A 24,128-nucleotide genomic window follows, 5' to 3' on the forward strand; every position below is an offset into this window, starting at 1 on the left:
AGGTCCAAAGAGGCCAAATAGGTGGTGCCTGACTTGCAGGCGCATCAGCCACAAAAACTGCAGAATTATTTCATGTAGCATGGGGAAAACAGTTGTGTAAACCATGGCAACACATGCCAAACACAGACAAACTGCTCTGGCAAAAGAGGAAGCGTGGCTTTGGATTTGCCCTGGTGAGTCTGGCCTCGGGGTTGCAGGCGGGGGAGGCAGGTGGAGGAGCCAACCGCCATAACCAGCCACAACACAGACTGAATATGAGGTTCTACTTCAGCAATCACAGCAACAAGGTGCTGACTGCACTGTCAACTGCTTTCAACAGGAGTAATCAGTATGCATCCACATGGACAAAGATAGATGCAAAGCTCACTTAGCATCCATGGGAGCATTCTAGTATAACTCAGCGGTCCAAAGAATATTCCATGTGTTCATGTCATGAGTTTCAATCTGATCAACTACTTGGCATGGCAACATAAATCACATACATTGAGACCATATGGCATGTGTTCCCCTCAATCAGAACCCAAGAAACCAGGTTACTATTGCATTGCATAATACCTATAATTATTTTTCCAATCACACAATACAGAGCTTGAGCGTTTCAGCACTTCCCACATCTTAAATTCTCAGATACAACACTGCTTCGCACACTGTGGAGGAGCTATCCAGTTCCATAACATTGATCCTCATCCAACACCCTTTCATGCAACCAGACACTCTGATTGGCTCATTGACTCATTCAAGATAAGAGTCGCAATCAGCATGAATATTATTCATGCAATCTTTATTTTTAGCCTCTCCTGGAATGGGTTTCTTCCATTTTGAGAAATGAAGGGAAATTCTGTGAGCGTCCCAGCCAAACGAAGTCACTCCCTCTCTTCTCCCATCTTTCCTGCCTCTCTCTGCACCATCACCATACACACCATCCAATAAAGCAGATATTACCATTGAAATGAATACGAAAGGCAGCGCTATGAACTCTTCATACAATTGATCATTTCAATCAATGTTTCAAATAAGATACATTATACAGTCGACCTCAGTGATCTCATTAGCATACCAGTATAGTCCAAAAGCCTATAAATTTGTCCCTGGTTCTGAGCAGTGTCAATAAATAACTCACATGCAGTATAGGACAATCCTCTTCCCTTTGGGGAATAGGAGGATTTCAATGAATATAGATGAGGCTTCGAGACTCAATCCGAGCAACAAGACATCATTCATGTACACATATATAATTCTGCAGTGCTGGATAAAAAAGTCTTCCGTCACAGGGATATGTGGGGTGGGGAGGGGGGTATTAGATTCAGCTTAATTTGGGTTATTGTCGGTGTTTAGCCTTGGGCTGACCTGACTACAGTTGGAACATTGTCATTGTAATTATCATTGGTAATAATAAAGCCATCCATGACTAACTGCCTCTTCTCATCCACCTGTTATTGTCTGGCATCCATTACCCTCAGCCAATTAGCTTGTCCATCACCTTATCCTATCTCTTCGCACACAACAGAATGCAGCACACGGAAAAGAAAAACAGGAAAACGTGTCACACTATATCACAATGATACACTGTTACAGTAAATGGAGAGCTGGGAAAAACAAGCCAGCATTCGAGTGAACAATATCCATTCCAGAAAGAAATGATTAGTACATAGATTTATACACCCATACAAACTAATCCACCATCTTACTGTGCGCATGTCCGGAGCGCACACAATGCAGCGTGGGTATTAACATCTCCGATAATCCATCTGCTCTCAGTGAAGTAATGCTGCCCGTTTCAAAAGTTAACTCACCGCAGGTCTCAATGGGATAAGACAAGATCATTATCCCAAAAGTTGATGTACAGTGAAGTTCATGAAAAGTAGGACAAAAGTAATTATATCTAACTGCTTCCCTTCCTCATCACACTTCATATAGCATCCTTTATAGTGCACTACACGTCCTTTTATTTTCATCAGTATGAAAATGTAATCGTCCCCTTATTGGAAGTATGATTTTGGGAATATGAGAATGAATATTGCAAACAGTTTTCTTATTCCTCTTGATATCGCCACCTTCATTAAAACTCTGACTGCAGAAATCTCTTATCATTGGAGCATTCAATATTTTATCACATGTGATGCAACAGTCTGGAGTGTATTGTCAGATCAAACAAAAGCGTGGGAAATGACAATCAATTCCAACAGAGGAATATGAAAAATCCCATTAATAGATTTCCTTCTCCGCCTAATCATCCCTAACGTGGTAATGTTTGTTTATTCATCAATGAATGAATCTAATTGTAGATATCGGTTATGCATATTTTAATTAATAAGTAATGCAGTAATAGGAAAAGCTGTAAACGCTAAATTAGCATTACCCAACTGATGTATTTGTTCTGCAGATCTCCAGATTCTGCAAAAATGTGTCACAAAAAGTGTTTAGTTTGGCTTAAATATTCATAAATATTTCCACTACGGGGCAAATGTGAATCCAAGGGAGTTTGACATCCATAAAACCCCTCAAGACAAGTATCTGGCTGCTGAACTCTAATTTGGAAGTCTATATTAGGAAAATAAGCTCCTTCTCGGTCAGACACCTGCAGATATTTTAGCAACTCCGTGGTCCATGTGGCTGGTTATTAATCTAAGAGATGTTGGAATTAATTCATGTGCCTGCAGTGCGTCACTGTCAGCAGTCCCTTAATTCTCTACCCCTCTCTTAGAGTTGCCGAAATCATAATTGGCACCTTGGAGAAATAGCATCTAATTCAGTGGGAAGAGGTTTTAAATAGCCTTGAATCTGGCTGGCCACCCCGGTATGATCGCCTCCCTCGGTGGTTCTTAAAGGACAAATGCAAGGTTGAAAGTCAAGTCTCTAACTGCATTAGCGGGAGAGGAAGACCTAACTCTGTAATACATTAGAGACAACGGGAGACGGCCTGGAGGAGGGAGTGAAGGATGGTTTGTAATTGTAAGTCTGCTCTGTCACTTTCTCTCCCGCCCTATGACCCTCTCTTCTTTGACCAAGGACGGCCATTTTCTTTCCACTCAGACACCACGGGGTCAGCGGGGCCACTTTCTGTCTAATATGCCCTTAAGGAACATCTCAGGGGCCACGGGGTCATATAGGACCAAACAGGAGAGACTGACAGTATGCTGCTGCAGAGGTTAGCTGACACTCTTACAAACCTGAGGCTTCCCTTTATTTAGACTGCAATATTCCACACTTTTCCTGAGGGGAATCTTCAGAAAAAGGGATATAGTTATTGTGCAGGAGAGGTCAGAAGCAGTAGGCTTATAAGAAGGACCTCCCCTGGAATTAAAACAAAATAGGCTATTGATAAGAATTGATACACTCTTGGGTTCTCTTCCAGAAAAAAAATGAAAATACAAAAAAAAGCTCTTAAAAACATTGGTAAAATTGTCCAGCATTTCAGTATTGGCAACAATCTCTGCCTGTATTACCTTGTCTGTCTGTGACAAATGATGATACAGAGTAATGTTGCTTTTGTCTCGATCTCAAAACCTCTCCCCCATTACACTCAACACGCAATCTGGTCCCTTTATTAGTGACAAACCCATCTGCTGACCTTCACTGTGATGGCGCCAGGTGTCTTCTCCTCCTCCATCTGTTTAATTATTCAGTTTCTGTTCAACCTGGGATCTCTCCAGGACTACAATACCTGCAGCAGAGCACTCCCTGGGCGGCCGTCTTGCAAGCAGTGACAGAATCTCAGTCATAAAATCGGTCTTCTGTTGGTCTAGTAAATGAGAATACACACCCATGCACATACGCTACGATTCCCTAAGGCTGTTCCAGCTAAGTTTTCGGTGTATGACTAATGTTTGTGCTGGGAATAATATCACTGCTAATTGCGCACTGTGACAGCTCGGGGTTTGTGCAGAGATAGGTTTCTGCGAGGAGCTGGGGGAGATGTGCACACTGATACTATGGCTGTTATAACCCTGGCAGAGCACTTTGCGCTCTGCCTAGTGTGAATTCACGCCAATTTCACTTCATCTCCCGCTCTCTGTTCCATCTGAAAACACCCAAGCTGTTAATCTCTTTGCACGCACACACACGCGCACATACACACAACAATGTACTTCACGGAGTGGCGAACGTAAAACACTTTGTACACTAAGAACAGAGTCGAGCACAATAAGGCATTTCTAAGCGTATAGGCCTATAGCGTTTGGCTCTGAAATAACGCTAATTGATGTTTGTGAGGGAGCTGCGACAATATGAGGCAATATGAGGCGGAAACAGAGAGAAGGAACTGGTGAAATTGGTGCTGATATACAATGAGCCCATGTTGAGCCTAGGTAGATGAGAGGAGTACACAGGAAGGAGGTGGTAAACTGTAGTGAGCATGAACTGACTAACACTAATTAGCATCGTGACAATTCAAAGGTATGACCACCCTATAGAGCATAATCACACCAATACCTGCGCTACACAGTTTAAAAATACATGCACATTCCCACATACACACCCAAATGTCCCACTTGGCTACAATATAAGGCATCCGCTGGAATGTATCTAACAGAAAAGCTCCCAACTCTGATAAACCTACAGGTATGACAATAACTTGACAATGACTAACTTGTTTAGCCCTTCAGCTAAGCCCCCACTGCAAAAAATCTCCATCTTAAAAAGTCATTTAGTCTATTATTGAGTCCAATCTGCCAATGGCGTTAGATCATTTCACTTGTTTCCAATGCAAATCAATTTGTTTCAAGAGTTTTATAGAATCAAGTGTCATTTTCTTGATAGTAGTGCAGTGATCTGCCTTTTTCTGACTTGTTTCAAGATACTGACACTCGATTTCTAGAAAATTCCTGAAAACTGCATTGGAAACAAGTGGAGTTATCTCACCCCATTGGCAGAATTTTTCTCTTGGTTTAAGAAAAATAGGATTTGAAGGCTGAATATGAGACCAAATGACTTGTTAAGATGGATTTTTTTTGCAGTGTGTCACTGAGTCAGAGACCTTCAACATATCATAACATGGTGAAATCTTTACTGAGGAAAAACTCAACCTGTCAAGCCATGTACAAATCCGCCATCAGCTCTCACATTCCCCAGACCCAAACAAGCTGCGATGTTAGGTCAAATATTCCCCCCACGCAGAAATCCACTGACATAGTCTACTAACCCTTAAGGTTGAAAACAGTGACAAGAGCATCTTGATATGTCTAAGCCAAAGGGAATGCCTTGATTTTTTCTACGTACACCACACTGTTGGATCGTACAGTCACTCAAATGAACACTTCCAGATGACACCGGCAACATGCAGTGTGTCATAAACCAGTGACATGGCACCACAACTGTGTCTCCATGGGATCCCCCTCCGCTGCCATACATCCCAAATGAGAATGTATTAATAACACTGACACCGCCACAAGCCAAGTGTCTGGGATCCAAACTCATTTTCACTGTGTCAGGGGTTCATGCATAATTATTCGCTTCATCGACCTGTGAGACTCGCCTGCTGCAATCTTAACATCCCCAAAATTGGAAAGGATCTGCCTCTCTTGGCGCCATTGTGTCTCTCAGCCTCGACCCCCAAAACAGATGCTGCACATCGCGCATAGACACACACCGTCCTGGGAGATAAAAGCTGTGAGCCCGCCTCAGGTCAGTCTTAACCCAGAACTGGTTATGAAAAGAATGGCTTAGTAAAACATTGCAAATTGAAATCTCTCTCTTACCCAGAGAGATCCTTTATTAATATTTTATGCTCTGGTACAATGCAAACTAGTTCAATTCAAACTTGCTTCCCGCCAGCGCAAAACAAAAGGATGTTTCAACCAGGAAACCAGGTCGTGGGGTTTGATTGAACGGGTAACTAAGACTCCAGAGAGGTGACACGAATTAGATCAACAGCTACATTCGCGGAACAATGACAGCAGAGTTATAGGCCAGGAAGGCAGCGGCAATGCATTCGAACACCAGGTTGCTTTCCCAGATTGAATTCCAATTTCTCTGCTCAAACAATTGTTTTTGACCGATCGAGTTGCGACACCGCCCATCCTAATCATCCTGATGCTTTCATTACGGCTCCCCTCCTCGTGCTGCCATGATTGCCTCGGGGAGAGTTCAGATGGAGAAGCATGCCACAAGTTTTCAGAGTGACCCCGGAGAATAGCAATCAGTGGCCTTGTACGATGGGGATCCTCCCCTTCCAGCATTTGTCACAGGATGCTGGATGTCGTGTGACCTCTGTGAGCTCCACTCTGCGATTCACCAGGTAATGAATCCCTGAGGACCGGAGTGGCCTGGTTGAGTTAAATCCCCCAGCTGTGGAATCCATTGATTGGTGGAGTGCTACTCTAACCAATCTATCACAAATAAATGGGTATGCCGAGCTCCAAAGCCACGGAGGAGAGCCATAGTGGAGAGACAAGGAGCAAATGTCTTCATACGGATGAAATGGGCGCTAGGCGCAGATGAAGTTTGATACTTTGGGCTGTCAGGTGGGAGGCTGAGCACAGTGGAGAGGGTGGCTTTGTCAGCAGATGCACTTTAACAGCAAACCTAGTCGGCTTTTCACCTGTCGCAAGAGAACAATAAATTTATGTTTGATTTAGTATGCCTTCTGTAGTTCTGCTTTCTAATCTGGTGCAATGTGTTTTCATTTTCACGCCAGAAAAAAAAAGATAAGTCTTGGTGCCTTCTGCTCCCTTGGGACTTCCTGGTGGTTTTGTTGGACTAAAGTGTATATCATGCACTCACAGTGTTACAGCTTCCAAATCTGGGTCACAATCTTTCAACAGATCATTCTGCTATTTTTCCTTTCACTCTCTGCTGTATACTAACCATCTATCTAACAAATGCAGATGTAACAAAATAATGATGTTTTTAGAAAGAAGAAATTATCTCTCCCTTACAGGATTGATAAGTGTCCTAAAGCTTTGCCAGTTTTGGTGTCAAGCCAATCAACAAGTCTGCAGATATAGGCTGTGCACACTGACACTGTATTTGCAGATCATGACCAATGTCCTGGACGTGGATCTCTGTAGTGAACAATAAAGGAAGCAGGAACAAAAAATCTATTCATCAAATGAAGATCCATGTGTCAAGCCTTCAGGGGCTTTGTGGTATTTGTCTGCGTGCACAATTTTTCTGACAGACATTAGCCTACCAAAAATTGGAAACTGTGTTTCTCAGTGGTTATTTGGACCCACAGAGGCAAAATCCCAGTTTCCCTTAAGTCATTTTGCATGGGAAATCTGAGACGGTCTGGTAAGCTCAGATATAGAAAGGGCAAATTCTGAAATCAGCTGGATTCACATTTACTATTTTGCTCATCATTAAGGCATGATGTAGCAAACCACAAAGACAACTTATGAAATATTCAATACTTAACTATTAGCTACTGAAAACACTCGTTACTGGCATGTAACTGGTGGGATCAAGCCTATAAATGCACAGCGGGACCATTCATTGCCCCTCTCCTGTCTAACCCATTGAGCTGTATTCACTGGCATATATTTCACAGGGCAAATGCAGGAATAGATACCACTTGAGTTTCAAGAGCCATCTTATCACTGAGCTGGAGTGTAGCCCTCACAGCTAAGAAGCAGATGCTCTGGGCTCGGCTCGCCGGCTGACCTATGAGCAAAACCAATCAGAGCCATAGACGGGAAACAATGTGCTATCACAGCGATATGCACTTGTTTTGATAAGAGGTTGTCTGCTTCAGTCCCTCCAGCTTGTCAGGAGGCTGGCTGCAATAACAGCAGCGGGTTATGAGAATGCCTGTAGGGTTGCACGCCGCAATTCAATTCCACGTGTGCTGCAATCTCAGAGCTTTCAGGCTTGCTAAATCAATTACACAGAATTGTGGTGCTGATGCCTCTCACCCACATAACAGCCTTTGTTTCTGTTTGTTTCTATTGGACGGACCAAACAGAAACTGGCAGACAACTGGCAGAGAGAGTTCTATGGTTGGGTGTTGTGTGTATTTCTTTTTTTTTTTTTTTTTTCATACATGTTTCAGCCAGTTTAGCTTTTGCGCTGTCCAGTATTTAATCTTTCGAGCCGTCTCACACATGAGCTAGCAATCTCCATAAGGCACAAAGAAGAACAGGACGGACCTGAAGTCTTTGCATCTAAAGCAGACAATATTTCAAGGCTGAGGCAAAGCAGGAATGAATTTTTCTATCGAACTGTGTCCTGGAGCAAGCCTTTGTTTGGGGAGACATTAATGACAGACAAGGGAGCTGCGGATCGACACAGCCTGAGGGCATCTACACAGATCCCAGCTTCAACCATGAAGGTCTGAGGGGAAAAAAACACAGTGTTTACCAAGAGGGAACAACAGGAGCTCCATAACAAAGTCCAGCGGCTAAGCAAAACACATGCACACACATGGATACACGCACACCCAACCACCCACACACACACAGCACGCAAACTACTCATACACATGCATACAAGTACACACAACAACACATACCACACACACACACACATTCTGGCTTCAGTTGTGTACACCATCAAGGTATTCCTGTTACATTCAGCATAAAACACAATGATAAGCAGAATTTCTAAACTGTGGCAGGGGGATCCCACAGTCGACCCACCATGACGCAGCCGCGTTTAATGCTGCTCACCATCCTCATCCAATTCTAAATTTCTTTCTTCTTTTCTTTTCATGATGAAAAAAAATATATCAACGGGAAGATTTGACTCCAGCTGCACCAGTCTCTATTAATTGGCTTGACTCCTCATATAAAGGTTAATTGGTGTGTTTTGAACAGCTCAATTAATAGACCAAAAATGGTTTGGGGCTATTAATTAAGGCTACCTGATAACAACAAAGCTGGTTTTATTTACAAAGCGAATGGCATCAACGATATTTGCAACGAGAGAAAACACATTCACTTAGAGCCGACCTTATCAATTCTCCCCCGAGATAAATGAATGAATGTTTAGTTCGAGAAGAATGCAAATGAGAGAAGAAAGCAGAAGTGTCAGAGAATGTTGATAAATCTCTCGGCTATAGCTTACATACTGATTTCTGAAATCTCTATGGACACAGATACGGTCGTCAATTTCGACACGAGAGAGAAATGTAGATGGGAACACGTCATTTCTACTTCTCATGTGTATAATACTGATGTAGCCTACAGTAGGGGTTAACCTATAGAATATGACACAATAGCGCACAGCTTTTGGGAAGGCCCTGGAAACACAACGAGTCCAAAAAACTGACTTATAGCAATTATGATCAGTTTCCATAAGAAATGTTTACTTAAATTGGACATACTGTGCGTGCCAATTCATATAAAGCTACTGTATGATACAGTAGCCTGTGAATATTAGCTTGCAACCACCATTTCTCTACCTACCTAACCGCGCCCCACCCTACCTAGACGAAGCACTTGCCCTCTTCGTGATGTTTTTGGGGTTGTTGGGGTTAAACTACAGGCTCGTGAAGCACCACCATGAGAAATCAGCTATCGCGGTCTTAATGTTTCTGAGCCAGAATAATATCGTTTTCACAGCCTGTAAATAAGTTGCACGGTTTTTACATATGACACACAGCCTCAGGGAAGCCTCTCGCACGCGCCAACAAACTCTCCAACTGTCCATAGAATATCTGCTGTGGCACGCGACTCCCACACGGGCTCGAGACCCAGCAAACACTCCAAATGAATGAAGGGACAATTAGGGGGGGAAACAAGTGGGAATTGTAGGCTAATCTAAATACTCACGCCATATGAAAAAAGTTTAAGGCTGCTATACGACTTGCAGCACGTCAAATTAGGCTGTAGTCTACTTCACAAACTGGTTAGGGAAAAATGTTGTAGTGTTTATACTATTGGAATGGTAACTACATTATGGTTTTGTAATTCTCCATACCACCCTAATGAAAAATCACTGTAAAATTCCTAAAATATTCCTAAGGACCTGTGTGTCTGTGGCACTTAATAGTGAGTTTATAGTGACTGTATCATAGCCTACTGACCTAGGCTGTCTCCTATATAGGGTTTTCTGAGGTATAGTTTTATGACCTATATGCAATTTTAAAGTTTTGCTGTTATATTTGTATAGTAGGTATCCATCAAAAATGTACTAGGCTATAGCCTACTAGTAGCCTATATAGGCTAGTTCCTTCTCGTAAAGGGAATGTTGGACAGCGTTTATGTACAGTATTTCAACTAAGTGTGTTTTAATTAAATGTTTAATACTAACAGCAGGAGTTTGGCCAGTCTAAGTGCTCCATAGAGCCAAAGCACCAAAGCGCACGGAGCTTCCCAAAGCCTGACGCAGACAGAGCAGCAGCAGCGGCGGCGGCGGCGGACTCACCTGCAAGACACTGTGATCTCCACTTTGGTGGCCGGGATGCTCCCGGTGATGGGGTCGAAGTCGCAGACCGTCGCCATGGCCTCCACTTTGTCCATAACGTCTCCCTCCATGCGTGCGGGAGACCCAGGCCAGCTCCCCGGTTCGCACAGCCTGCGTCCCCAAAACCTCACTCCTTCACAGAGGCGACAGCGGAGAGCGGGGACGCAGCGGATGAGCGGCGGGGTTTAGAGTCCGGTCAGATCTCCTAAGTGCTCTCCACTGGACGGGCAACAGCATGGAAAGTTTAATGGGAACCTGCGGTGATCGAGTTATTGATTTGGCGACTGGAATCACAAGCCAGGGCGCGTCAGTGTGGAGTCCACTGTTTTCAAGGCAAAGAATGATCTGGGCTGGCAGAGGAGCGTTTGAAAAGTGAAATCTGTGAACTCCACCCCTCCTGTCTGCATTCTTCTACAGACAGGGATGCGACTGACACTCGTTGCGGATTCAAGCTATTGATCTACGGCTGCACGGATCGTTATTTCAGCCCAAATTGGTTTTGAGGGCTATTAACAGCAACTACCGCATGGAAAAGAAGCATTGAGGGACAGGAACCTTGGATTGTTTTGTTTTTTTTAATTCGTCGACCTGATAAGAGTAGCTGAATTATTTTATTTGAATTTTAACCAGCTGTGTAATTTCCTAAAGTGTAATTTATTGCTGCTTAGGCTACTGTATGACCTATTCTGATTTAAGAAAACAATAAAAGAGTTTCACCACACAGCCTGTGACAGCTTGCAAATTAACGAAAAAATACGATGCTCAGCTGAACCTTTGCATCACTTGCAACGGATGAATAGTTTATTCTTAACCAATGTCAAAATTACATCAGTTCCTCTGGAGCGCCAGGTCTTATTACTAATTGAAAGGCTGCCTGATGCACTTTCAGCATCTGGACAGCTCCTCCAGCTCCAGCACCGTCTCAGCCGTGTGGCTCATTTGTCCCACTAATAAAAAAAAATTTTTTTTAAAAAGCGCCGTTTTCTCCTCCAGAGCCTCAGCTGTCTCGTTTTAGACTGGCACCCATATTCCTCTCTGGGAGACTGGCTCTGCTCTCCCTTGGGAGTGCCTTTTCTGTTGTTTTTTTTCTCTTGACTGAACTACCTGGTGAAATGAGGAGAAACTCAAATGCGTCAAACGAATATTTCAAAAGCAAACATTACTTTGGAACTGCTGTGGTCCATCATGCTGGGTTTGAAGAAAAGTTTGCTTTTTTTTGCAGGCCTGTGTGTGTGTGTGTGTGTGTGTGTGTGTGTGTGTGTGTGTGTGTGTGTGTGTTAACTCCCATCAGTCATGGCCACCCAACTACCAATAAATCTCTAGGGAGAGGAGACTGTGCAGCAGTGAGCGATTGTTTCCTCTCTGTGCAGGGAACACGGTTTGCCTCATCTACCCACTCACATAAAGCTTTTTAAGAAATCATGCTAAATCACTCTGTCCCCCGGAGCCTTTCAGCGCAGTTATCAGCGGCAAATACAGCAGCTCTACACTCAGATTGGAATAACGAATAAACCACTCCAAACCATCCATTTACACACACACACACACACACACACACACAGGCCTGCCCCAGTACATAATTTGTGACACATATGGAAATACGGGCATATATACACACACTGAGCCGCCTACATATGGTTCATAGATGTAAAACACACCAACACACACACAGACGCACACATACACATATCCACCTATACACACTCAGGCACTTATACAGCCATTGAAACTCTATGGGGTCCACAGGCTATCCATCACTCTCCGAGCGTCAGTGGGCAGCGAGCATTGTGGGAGGTCGAAACACAGCGGTAATGCAGCACTTACACTTACACCTGGGACTGCGACTTGGGCTGAGATTTCAGGACACAAAACCTCGCAGCACTGCTTCATCGTTAGCCATACACTCGGTAATTAGGCCCTGTGGTGGCCCTTGGTCGGCTGATTTTGAGTTCCCCCGAGTAGCTGCACTGCTCCCGCCGCACGCTGAGAGGGGCTGCGCTCCACTCCCACACCCAGCCCACTTCCTATATACGCTTTGGCAGAAGTGTAATTACAGGGGTGTGCTGTGCTCCCTCTCTGCAGGGAGTGTGTGTTGTGTGTGTGTGTGTGTGTGTGTGTGAGCAGTGGTGTGACCCCATGCTGATGCTGAGCAGGTGTCAGCGTCACCAGCAGACTCTCAGACCTCTGGTGTTTAATTCTGCAACCTTTCTGATGACTGCAGCAACGTGAAGATAAAATAGCCTCATGGGACCCATTGGGTGGTGGGAGAGAGAGAGAGAGAGAGCGAGCGAGAGAGAGAGAGAGAGAGAGAGAGAGAGAGTAATATGCGTGTGCACGTCCGCCTGTGTTTTTTATGAAAGCGGCTGAAAATAAAGGCCTGGAGAAGAGAGACCTAGCATATTCGAAACTCTAATATCATCTATTTTCTATGCTGTTTGAAGACATTCCAGTCATCTACTCTGAAATGAACAGCTGTGAAGCAAGATACTGTAAATGTACCATAGAAGAAATATCGGCAATGAATACTCAAGATGATTGTTGTTAAAAGTGGAGTCTTGTTTGTTTATGTTTTTTGCACATTTGTGTTGAAAAGCAAATACTTTTCAAGGACAAGTAGGCAATACCATCTGTCACTCTGTTTGTGAAAAAGTCTTTTGTGCTTAAGTACACACACACTGAGTGACTAACAAACTGAATGAATGAATGCATAAATGGATAAATGAATGAATGAATGAATGAGTGCCATAGCAACAGTAACCTATCTCTCTAGCTTGTTATTCTGACAGTACATCTGGCTGTCACCCCTCCCCCATTGACAATGAATAGTGCATGATGGCCAGAGACAGATAGTATGGTTGAAGGCAGGAGTTTTCAGCCCAGTGGCATCAGACAACCTGTTAAAACCCCAGAGATTAAACAACAGCGCCCCATCATCGCAAGGAAATATTGGCGATGTAAAGTCTTCCGTTCACTAAGGCCTCGTTTAACTCCGTATATATCTTTAATGTGAAGCCCTGGACTGCCCACTTTTCTTCTGCGAGACTGAAACAACGCTGCCTCTCTCAATCTTCCGTGACATAAATCAACAATGTCCCTGAGCTGAGCCGGAAACATATTTGTCATTCTCCATTTCAGATGATCCTCTCAATTTGTCAGCGTTGTACTATCTCTGGAGAGCAGGAAACACAGAGCACTAAATCCCTCCAGCGTGATGGTGCTCAAGTCATACAGTCCTTCTGAGAAGAGCCGTGTGTGTGTGGATCTCTAGTGTACACAAGAGCGCCTCGGTGTATGGAGCAGAAACCACTGAGATCAATTGAGAAGCAGTGTTTCCATCACACTATCTATGCTAAGCTGTTCCGTTGCATTGGCAAACTCATAGAGAGCTGCGCTATACTGCAACGTAAATGGACGCTCACCAAGCATTCAGGGAAGAAACTCATTCATCTTCCACGTGACAGAGAAACGACAAGGTGTGACCGCCACACCGGGCGCCAGGCAGCCATCAGAGGAAAAAAGGGGGCTCCAGGAGTGTGTTTTGTGTGTGTGTGTGTGTGTGTGTGTGTGTGTGCCCATATGCATGTGTGTGTATCAACATTAGTGTCTGTAACAGAGACTCATCTGTTACGCTGCTTGAGCAGTGGAAAATGTGATGTCGGCAGCCAATCCACCACTGTCACTAAAACAATGTAGTGTGCCTGTCGTCGGTGGTGGCGACACGAAACGGCCGTGTTTTACTGTGGTAAAGCTCTGCCACTTACATGTCAGGGGGGTTCATTATGTTGAGGAAGTGACTATAGTGGAGTGGAGGCATTCTTAGGGTAGAGTACATAGGAAATTTGGAGCGTTACTTGTGTGTTTTGTCTGAATCTTCCTGCAGAATATCACACTGGATTTTTGTTTTTTTCAGAATCCTTTGTAGTGTGCATCTTGATTCTATCCTGTTCCTAGGCTGAAAATTACACTTACACTACAGTTAGTTGCTTTGAAAACCTCAAGTTCATAGAGTTGGCTTTCTTAGGTTATGCATTTCAAAGCTGCAAACACACAGTGGGAATCACTGGGTAATTCATTCTAATAATCCCCCCCCCCCCCCCCCCCCCCAAAAAAAGAAAGAAAGGAAGGAAATCATTGCATTTATTGAAAGCTGTCATGCATGCAGGAATCATAACCTTTCATAATTTCAAAGTGTGATTGCCAGCGCTAGAAAAAAATGCTTGCACATTTTAATAAAAGAAAATAATACTGGAGGCATTTCTCATATCCTCTGACAGATCTGTTGGTTAGGCATATGTGACAGCAGGGGGAACTCAGCTGTGGGGCAGGCTGGCTGTAAGAGACATGTGATTGGCTCGGTGACGGCAGGCCTTTTCCCTTCCACTCTGAAGCCTCAGCAAACATGTGCCAAGACGCAGCAGCCAGGAGCACGCAGAAGGAGCTTCACCTTTGAACTCGGCTTGGCTGTCTAAATCTATCACTGATGCTGATAATGTAAACCAAAACAATTTCCAGGGAGCAAGACCATGGGCTGTGAAATTGGGCAGCTGTTGCAATTTACGATCCTCCAGGGAGAAATGATTGCAGAGCAACGGAAAGCATTGTAACCAATTATGCAGTGCACATCTGCTTAGCCTGAAACGCCACGGACGGGTCACTATCATATCTGACTCATGACTACACAGCAGTTGCCTTAGTGCTTAATTATTTCCAAGGATTTTGCAGTAATTTGATTCGGGTGATAATTTTCATCGTCAAGGCAAAAAACAAGGAGGAAGTTACAGATTCAGTATTAAGTTTCAAAGCAGCATCTTCGTGGACTGTATATTTGTACACTACATCAAAAGTAAGACTAACTCTGGGCCCCAGTCCCCTAGAAACCACAGAGAAACATGTGAAATCACTTTCTAGCTTCACCACCTTTACATTAAGCAACTATTTTGAATTCTGCTTGCCAAGTGAGCGGATTGACCAATCAATGAATCCAATTGCTCTATTTAAATGCCAAGCTGTAACAGACAGAAATGATCCCCAGAGAAGTCATTGAGCGCTCCTCAGCTGGAGGAGGTAGCTCCCTCTGAATACCAAAAGCCCATAAACTTGTTAGCGATGTAATCTGGAAAAGTTAAGGTCCCTCACATCTGCGCGCCTCATGAGGGTGTCGCTGAATAGTGTGGTGTTGCAACACGTCTCCTCGCTTCACTTCACAGGCAGCTCATCATCCACCAGCAGCCTGACCTAGATCCAGCCATCCCTGTGCTCACATCATCTACATATTCATTGGGCTCTCTTAATCATAAGATGGCCCCTTGAGCGGAAGAGAAAACTCTCTAATTAGTTGCTATCATCTGATGGCAGCTCATTGTGCTGCTGTGTCTTGTCTGCCATGTGTTTTTCTGCTCAGTGTGCTACTGCTGCTGCAGTGCTACAGTAACTTCATACAGTTTCCTTTACTGTGGTCACGTGTGAAATAAGGGTTGCGATGAGTTGCTGGTACTCTCATTCTGCCGCATTATGTTTGACAAAGTAAACATATCATGCGTGCTTGAAACGGCCCACTCAGCACTTCCGAAACTACATTACATTAATTGTTTGAAGTTTGTAATTGCTTACTGTCAGGGAGAAAAATTTTATCAGCATGCTAGCCTGTGGCTTGCAATCTTCAGACTGAGTTACTGCTATCCTCACAGTCTAGAAATTGGATGGTCACTCATGGAAACGGTTTGGAGAAGACACTGGGCTGAATGGCTGGGCTGTTGTCCAAAATACATAATCCGTACTGTCTGTCCCTGTCTACAGCACATAGAATGACTGATTGCAATGTCAATTGTGATTGCAGGCTGTTCAAACTAGTAGTTAATTTGAGTACATTCCAACAGATAAGTTGCATCAGATTGCTGATAACATAAAAAAATTCAAGCCTCTGCCTGAGTGAATGACTCTGCAGCAACCAAAATTACTGTGGAGGAGCACAAAATTACAGTGGAGAGAAACTCAGCATTGGTTCTAAATTACATTGCAGGTTACTTGCAGCAACCACAGCAAGGTCAAACCAGCCACCTCATCTATATGAAATGAATTTAGAAGTGCAATGCCCATCCCTAAAGAAATCCTTAGCTTACCTTTGGCCAAACATCTAAGGTCAGACTTCATCTGATTCAGAATTCAGGAAGTGTGGGCATCTCAGTGGGTGGACCGCAAAGTAAAGCTGGAGACAATCCATACAAACATGGTGATGCACAACAGTCAAACAAAGCCAGAAAGAGCCACAAGTTCTGCACCAAAAATAGCCACAGAATCAGAGACTACTGTCTTCTTCTAGTCTAAAGTTTGACAGAGACAGACATGTTGGGGGGTTTAATGAAAAAGGGGTCTCTTCAAAAAAAAAGTCCTAGTATCTTCAAAGGCTGCCTGGTTACTCCCGCACAAAAAGTGAAAATGTCAGAGACAAACAAAAGCATCCTAGACACGAAGATGACAGGTTCCTCCTGTGCTCTCTAGAAAGAATTCTAAAAAATGGATTGAATGGAAACAAACACACACACACACACACACACACACACAAAAGCTACTATTTAACAGCCTCTACAAAGCTACCATTTATTTTCAGGAGGAGAATAGCAAAAAATTCCTTCATTATGGCCGCCTTCTTCCATGAACCACAAACATCATGGTGCCAGTGTCAATCAATAAAAGAAAATAAATGAAATTACATTAGAGCAGGAAGCCTGACAGAAAATGTATCATCTGTTTATCCACTGAATCCCAGGCCTTCAATATCATCTAAATTTTCCATTTCAGCATCTTCATGCAACAGTAACAGATCAACTAATCATTCCACCTCAGGATGCTAACCAAAGCAATTTAGTTTGTGTTGACTGAAACCCAGCGGCTCCGCTGCTCATATTCGTAGGAATACAAATGATTTAGATACTTAATAAAAACTTATTTATGTGGCAGTGGTATCATTACCAGTATTGAGACCTGAATACAATCTTTAGGAGGAAAACAAAAAAAGTTCACTTCCCCAAGGATTTTAACCCTCCATCATGTCTGTCTGTTCTGCAAGCTTTAGGTCTAACCTTAAATGCTGCAACCCAGTGCAAGAGTCAACTGCAGCTTTCTGTCCCAGTGCTGCAGCAGAGCCAGGAGGCAGGGAGACAGTTCACTCATAACCCCAGTCGAACTTTGCTTTTCATCGTGGGAGGGAAGGACTTTCATCACAGTGTTTTCTCAAAGCTATATCGATGCAAATCATTACACTAATCCCCTGTGCGCTCTGTGTGTGATTTGGATGGAAATGAGTACAGAGCCAGTAATGTGTGAACGTTGACACACAAAAGCCCACAGCAGGCATAGTGCACCACCAACGGCTCACGAGGACAAATAGCAGGATGCCGCCTACACACGCGGATCGGATGCAGGTGCAGGGAAACACCGCTGAGCCGGAGCTGCGCAGGAGGACGGCCATTATGGCACACGCTCCCAATAATATCAGCCATCATTCGGCTGCAAAGTAGAAAAATATAGCTCTCTGCAGCCTCGCTATATGTGCGTACCACTGGGGCTCGGGCTAATATTGAGTGAGAACACTACTTGTTGTCACCCTCAATACATCAGCGTGTGATACGGTGTGAACTCCTGTCTCTGGAGTGGACCTATATATGCGTGACAGAATGATTAATGTGACTCCAAAGCCTGAGCACTATTCAACCCTCGTGGCGCTCACATCTAGATAATGAGAGGGCCTGCTCACCAGCTGAAGCATCCCCACTCTCTGTGCATATGCCCTCCGGTGCAGCCATCACAGTCAGGAGGACGCTCCAAGCAGTATTTGCCATTATGGTTTTGCTCATTACAGGACCAGCATGAATGGAGGAGTTGATGGGCAGCCACATGCTCACGGGGGCCCGGGGATGTCATCACAGTCTGAAAACGCATCAGTAGCTAGGTCTGCTAGAAGCGTAGGCCTGTTGTGGTGTCGTTAACGCCACGAGTCTTTAACCCCTTGAGCTATTCTTTAAACCCAACACAACCGCCGCCAACTGGCGCCGGTCAATTTCCATAGAAATGACAGCTCTCTCACTTTAATTATACTCTACAATCAAATCAGTCAAGAGGTGATGGAGTGAGAGGGATGGTGTGTGTGGGTGTGTGTGTGTGTGTGTTGGGGGTGGAGGGGGGTTATCATGCACACTATACTTACTGTGAACACTTCAGCCACCAGTGTGCACTCGTACTAATGTTCACAGTTTGTCCTTCACTCGCTTCCCCAAGTGATTGTTAGGTTAGTGAGCGGAGCTGTTACACTCAATTCCTTTACACTGCCTTTGTCTTCTACTTTCTGTGATACAATAGTCTGTGCTCAACGCTCAAGTGTCACAAAGTCAAGCATTCATGAGCCATGAGTAGCCTACATATGTTCAGCCAGGGCCGTAACCATAATACACATTCGGGAGGACATACCCCCCACAAATATATGTACCCCCCTCAGATATGATCAAATAGACTCCATATTATGGTTAATAATTCTATTTATTTTTTGATATTCTACGGCACCAGCCATGACCCACCGTCCGAAATACTAAATTACCATTCATACTAGTAAGTAATAATCACCGTTACTTACTATCGAATTGAATAGGCTACACATAAAAGTTGGGATGATGCATTAGTGAAAATTTTCCCCCAGCCCCTCCAGCATATTTGCTCCCTCGCAATGTTGACTATATGGTTATGGTTATAGCCTTGTGTTCAGCATATGTGCAACCTGGAGGCCAGGCTAGCTGAGACAATCCAGAGTATGACAATATGACAAACAACCTGAGTCTTTTAAGCATTACAAACAACAGTGTGCTACAAAAACATAGATACCTGAAGACTAAGATAAGGCAGATAACCAAGCCTCCCATTGTAGGACAGACAAGCTCAACAATGAAGGCGTGTATTGAGCCGTCAAGCGCCCAATACACTTATTAGATCACCATTCATGCTGTCCAATATTTAGCCGCAGCTCCTGCTTTATGTGATAAAGTGCCTCTCCGTTCCTCTGTGAGTAAAATCAGAGCAATTAATGGCTAAACGACCAGTAGTGATTTAAAACTAAGCCTATTTCTCTGTGCTCCATTCCTCTTGATAAATCAACTCGCTGGGCTCATACAAAACATGAATCCTGGGAAAAGTGGTCTCCAGCAGAGACAAAATGCAGTAACCTACAAAAACCCATAGTAGCACCATTCCTTTTTTTTTTTATTTTTTTTTTTAATATTAAATGTTTGCTCAGCTGAAAGAGGAATTTGCTCGTACGCCCTGCAGCTTCTTTTGAAGCTTGACCAGACCACCCCCATCCTGGTTCACAGTGGGTTTACATGAACTGGCATCATCATCAATCATTGTTTCATCAGTGTTTGATGCATCGTGTTTGTGTTTGTGTACTATCTGAAATTTAAATTGTGTGTGTGTGTGTGTGTGTGTGTGTGTGTATGTATGTGTGTGAGGGAGAGAGACAGAGAGAGAAAAACCCTAAAGAACACGTTAGTAAACCAACACCCTTTTACAATCCTAGGTGTGAACAAGAGTGATATGCAGAGTGGGCTGAGTCTCCAGTAAAAAAAAATCCTTCACAATCCAATTAACAGCAGAATTTCCCCACAGTTCTCGCAGTTTTGCCTCCTCAATTTCACTGTCAGGGGAAAAATCCTACTTCCTATCACTTCTTCTACAAGGTTATATAACTGTCAGAGCTTCACATACACACACACACACACGCTCACACTCACACACACACACACACACACACACACACACACACACACACACACACACACACACACATTTCCGCAATGACAATCTAATAGTGAACGGTTGGTTACCCACGGGCCATGACAAAGGAATCATATTGGAAACTAAATGAGTACAAACAGGAATAGTGTTAGAGCACACATTAAGTTTGCTATGCAGTTGCTGCCCTCACCTACTCGTGTACATAGGGCACTTGACAGTCATATTGATGATGATGACATTTCAAAAGGGCAGCGCCCATCATGATTGAAATCATATGTTTGTTGTTTTTTTTATCATTTGAAGGCCTCTGATAGCGTACAAGGGAGAATACTCCAATCAAAGTTCAGAGCCTCAGGTCTTTGTATGCCACAGAGTATACCAAGGAAGGTTAGATAGGAATAGAATAATTATGAGATTCACTACCATGATGAATATCGCTCCCTTCTCACGCATGCCCTTGCATGGCTGAACACACACCTGATATCCCATGCAGTGTGTGAGCTCCGAGAAGAAGCTGGTATCGCCTGACCAATAGCAGCTGTGTTGGGAGGGGCGGAGGGGGTGTTTTCATACGGATTCAGTCTGTCAGGAGGGCTGAATGATGACCACATCTCGCACTCAATATCATGCACACACACACACACACACACACACACTGGGCTTCATTCCCAGAATCTTCCTCAGAAACAAAGAGGTGCCTCTGCAAGATGTCCAGGAAATAAACACATTCACAAGTCCAAAGGAGAAAGAAAAGCAGAGAGAGAGAGAGAGAGAGAGAGAGAGAGAGAGAGAGAGGGAGGGAGTGAGAGACTCCTAAAGTAGGTGTTTAAATATGAAAATCAATGCGATTGAAGACTTTGTATATTCATGCATGTACTTAGGGGGATTCGGAAGCCAGTTCTCTTCAAAGCACATCACACCACAAAGGATTTACATAAAATACACTGGGGTCCTTATCAACATCAAAAGCTTTCCATAACATACGCATACACTGCTCAGAAAAAAAAAAAAAAAACTTACAGGACTCTCTCGAAAAAATATATTCAATATTGATTTCTAAATATATCTGTCTATTACAAGAGATCATGTGTAAACACAGTATGTAAATACATTTGTATGAACAGTGAAGACAGTCTGTGCCTTGCCTGCTGTTTGTTTGAGTGAAGCATGTGAGGAGTACACTCTTAATTCACCCTCTGTGTATACACTCTAATAAGTTGGCTCAATGCACTCAATACACTCAATACACTTAATGGCATACTGCCCCCTCTTGGACAATCTTGGCCAATAACAGAAGGAGTCCTCACACATGCAGAGAAGCACTTTGAGGCATGTGATGCATTCTCATTTATTCTGTTTTGCACAAAAGCAAACAGTCCATTGTGGAAAAACTCTCATTAGTGTGTAACACCAAACTTCATTCCACAATGTACCATAGCTGATGCCTCCGTTACCCCACACACTGTGGTGCTGAGCGGCTGAGGGGGTGAAAGCTCATTGTGCTCTTTTCTGGGTCTGAAATAACGAGATGCGCCTGCCTGATGTCTGGATCGGCTCCTGCTTTCTGCTGCCGAGCCACGCAGATTCTGACAGAGACGGGATGAAAGAAAATTGGTCTCAGAGCCGGCCGGACAAGCAGCTTTGAAGCTGTGATGCCGTAATGAAGGGGAGACAACAGTGGTGTAGGGTCAGGCATCACGGAGGAGATGATAGGGTTTGGGTGTTTTCACAAGCAGAGGCTGATGCTCTGAGAAGAGCAGAAAGTCTGGATGCCAGTGTCTGCTCGCCTGGCAGACCTTATGACTGCTGCAACAACCATTGTAACACTTTACTAAAATCACAGGGCTTGTTATCATCAAACATATCACTGCAGATAAACACAGCCAAAAATACAGCCGAAGTTCAAGATTATTAGAGTGACACAAGGGGGTGTTTAGAGGGATTCGGCCCTATTACAGTATTCACAGCCCTGGTGAGGTTAAAACAGGAGAAATGAAGGGATGCTAGAGAATATGCTCGAGGACAGTTCGCCCCCTGCAACAGCCCTCCTGCATACTGATTGGACTGGTTCATTAAACTGAATGCCAAGTGGACAGGACTAACTAAATCTTATCATTCTGCTCAAACCACCATCAATAGGCAACACCTTCCTCTGAGAAAATCACAAAGGAAAACAGTTGCAGGGACTACCGGGTTTAAAGGATTGTTGATTAGCGGATGAAGTGTCTCTTAGTCTATAATCGCCACTGGCATCTAAATCTACTGAGGTACACAGAGAGACGTGAGAACTGCTGGTTCTGTAGGAATCGAATGTTGGAAGATGCCATCTTTTAAAATGACAGCCAGACATTACGATGAGAAGAAAGATGAGTGATACGCCATTACGCAATAACACAGCAATGCTTTAAGAAGATATGATGATGATAGAATATCTGTCAGCTTTCTATAAAATATTATGATACACTCTCTTCTCCGTCTCACCACCAAACCTTAATCATATCAAGGAATAAGCGTCGCTCATTTGATGAAAGTTGGCCATAAATGTAATAAAGCTGCCAAGGTTATTAGAACTGCCAGAGGCCATTTTACAACAGCTCACACACCTCATATTGGATTATAGAGAGAAATATGATGAACCAAGGAAGTAGAACTCGCCCATTTACTATGGGCCAGGGGAAGTTTAATGACTTGTGACCGAATCCATTCATAAGCATTAATTCCTGTACCAATGACGATCTGCTACATTTAGCTCTGCTCTATGAAAACTTGTGGGCGTCCTACCCAGGTATACTGTAGTTCTTTAACTGCCGGTGCATATCAAGCATGTATATACTGTATATATACAGTGTGTCCAATCTAATGGAAAACCTGCATAGCCTTGCTTTGATCAAACACAGCAAATTCCCCAGTGTTAATACGTGTTGATTTTTTTTTTTGTGACAGTTATTTGGAGTTGACAAGTGTTGATTGGAGAGTTGTTGACTGGAGTGTGTATGCTATCTATATGTGTCAAATTAACTCTGATGGGTGTGGACTCATACAAACGCTGTCATAATGTTGATTTTTCCAGTATCAGAGTTAAATTCACACAGATTTTGCTGGGCATATACTGTATGTTCCAGAGGATATACTGTAGGAACAAAAACAAGATACAGCTGCATTACTTATTATGTAACTTCACATACTGTATTCTTTTGAAAACACAATGTGTTATCACTGGAATACATTCACAGTTAGAGTTAAAGATTTAGAGAGCATGTTGGGTTATGTCTTTCTGCCATTTGCCACACTGTATATTAGGCCTTGTTGGAACAGGAGCAATTTACCTTGTTACCAGCCTATTCAATGCCATCTCAAAGGTAAGAAGCAGCACCATCCATCCGTCCCTCTGGGTTTGGTCTATTACTCTATCTGTGCCCCACTTCAGTTTTGTCTTTCTCTTTCTGCTTGCCTCAAGCTTGTGCATTTGCTACACAGTAAAATAAACTGCCATATCTTTTTAACAGCCTCGATGAACAGCACTCAGGCACAGAAATTATTGAACAAAGGGATAAACAAACTTGGCTCCCCAAGGTATGAGCATGACAAGACAGACTAAGCTATCAATTATGCTTGAAACTCATTCATCTGGGGTAAGGAGCCCAAATCTACACTTGGCCCCAGGTTTTTTGACTTGGAATAGGCCTGTTACTACCATAGGAATTATTACCTTATGGTAAACTTGTTAATAATGCAATAAGTTACTTGAAGGTGCTACATGTTCCATTCTAACATCAATAAATTATTACCGCGTTCATTCTGAGACATTAGTATAAATACCGTAAACAAATGAGACATTTAGTTGGAAATCTGCTGGATTGCTTTACTACACAAAACATAAAGAGGGCGCTGTTCCTCCAGAGCAACTAGAACTAAAGCTTTCAGTTTCCCACAAGCAGATAGGAGTTTTGCTTATTGAAATATCTTCTCAGGGCAGAAACTGTTATGATTGGTTCAATCATGCGACC

The 24,128-nt window shown here is 43.5% G+C and overlaps 1 protein-coding gene across 2 annotated transcripts in view; it reads right to left on the reverse strand.

Moving 5' to 3' along the window:
* The window catches only part of cpne5a (copine Va), a 65,034-nt gene extending 54,622 nt beyond the window's left edge, over positions 1-10,412 (reverse strand). For both annotated transcript variants that reach the window (XM_071919855.1, XM_071919856.1), the window contains exon 1: positions 10,303-10,412. In XM_071919855.1, coding sequence (XP_071775956.1) covers positions 10,303-10,412 — 110 coding nt within the window. The remainder of the gene's footprint in view (positions 1-10,302) is intronic.
* Positions 10,413-24,128: the final 13,716 nt, after the last annotated feature.

This window comes from Centroberyx gerrardi, chromosome 14, assembly GCF_048128805.1.
Source record: "Centroberyx gerrardi isolate f3 chromosome 14, fCenGer3.hap1.cur.20231027, whole genome shotgun sequence".
Taxonomy (NCBI): domain Eukaryota; kingdom Metazoa; phylum Chordata; class Actinopteri; order Beryciformes; family Berycidae; genus Centroberyx; species Centroberyx gerrardi.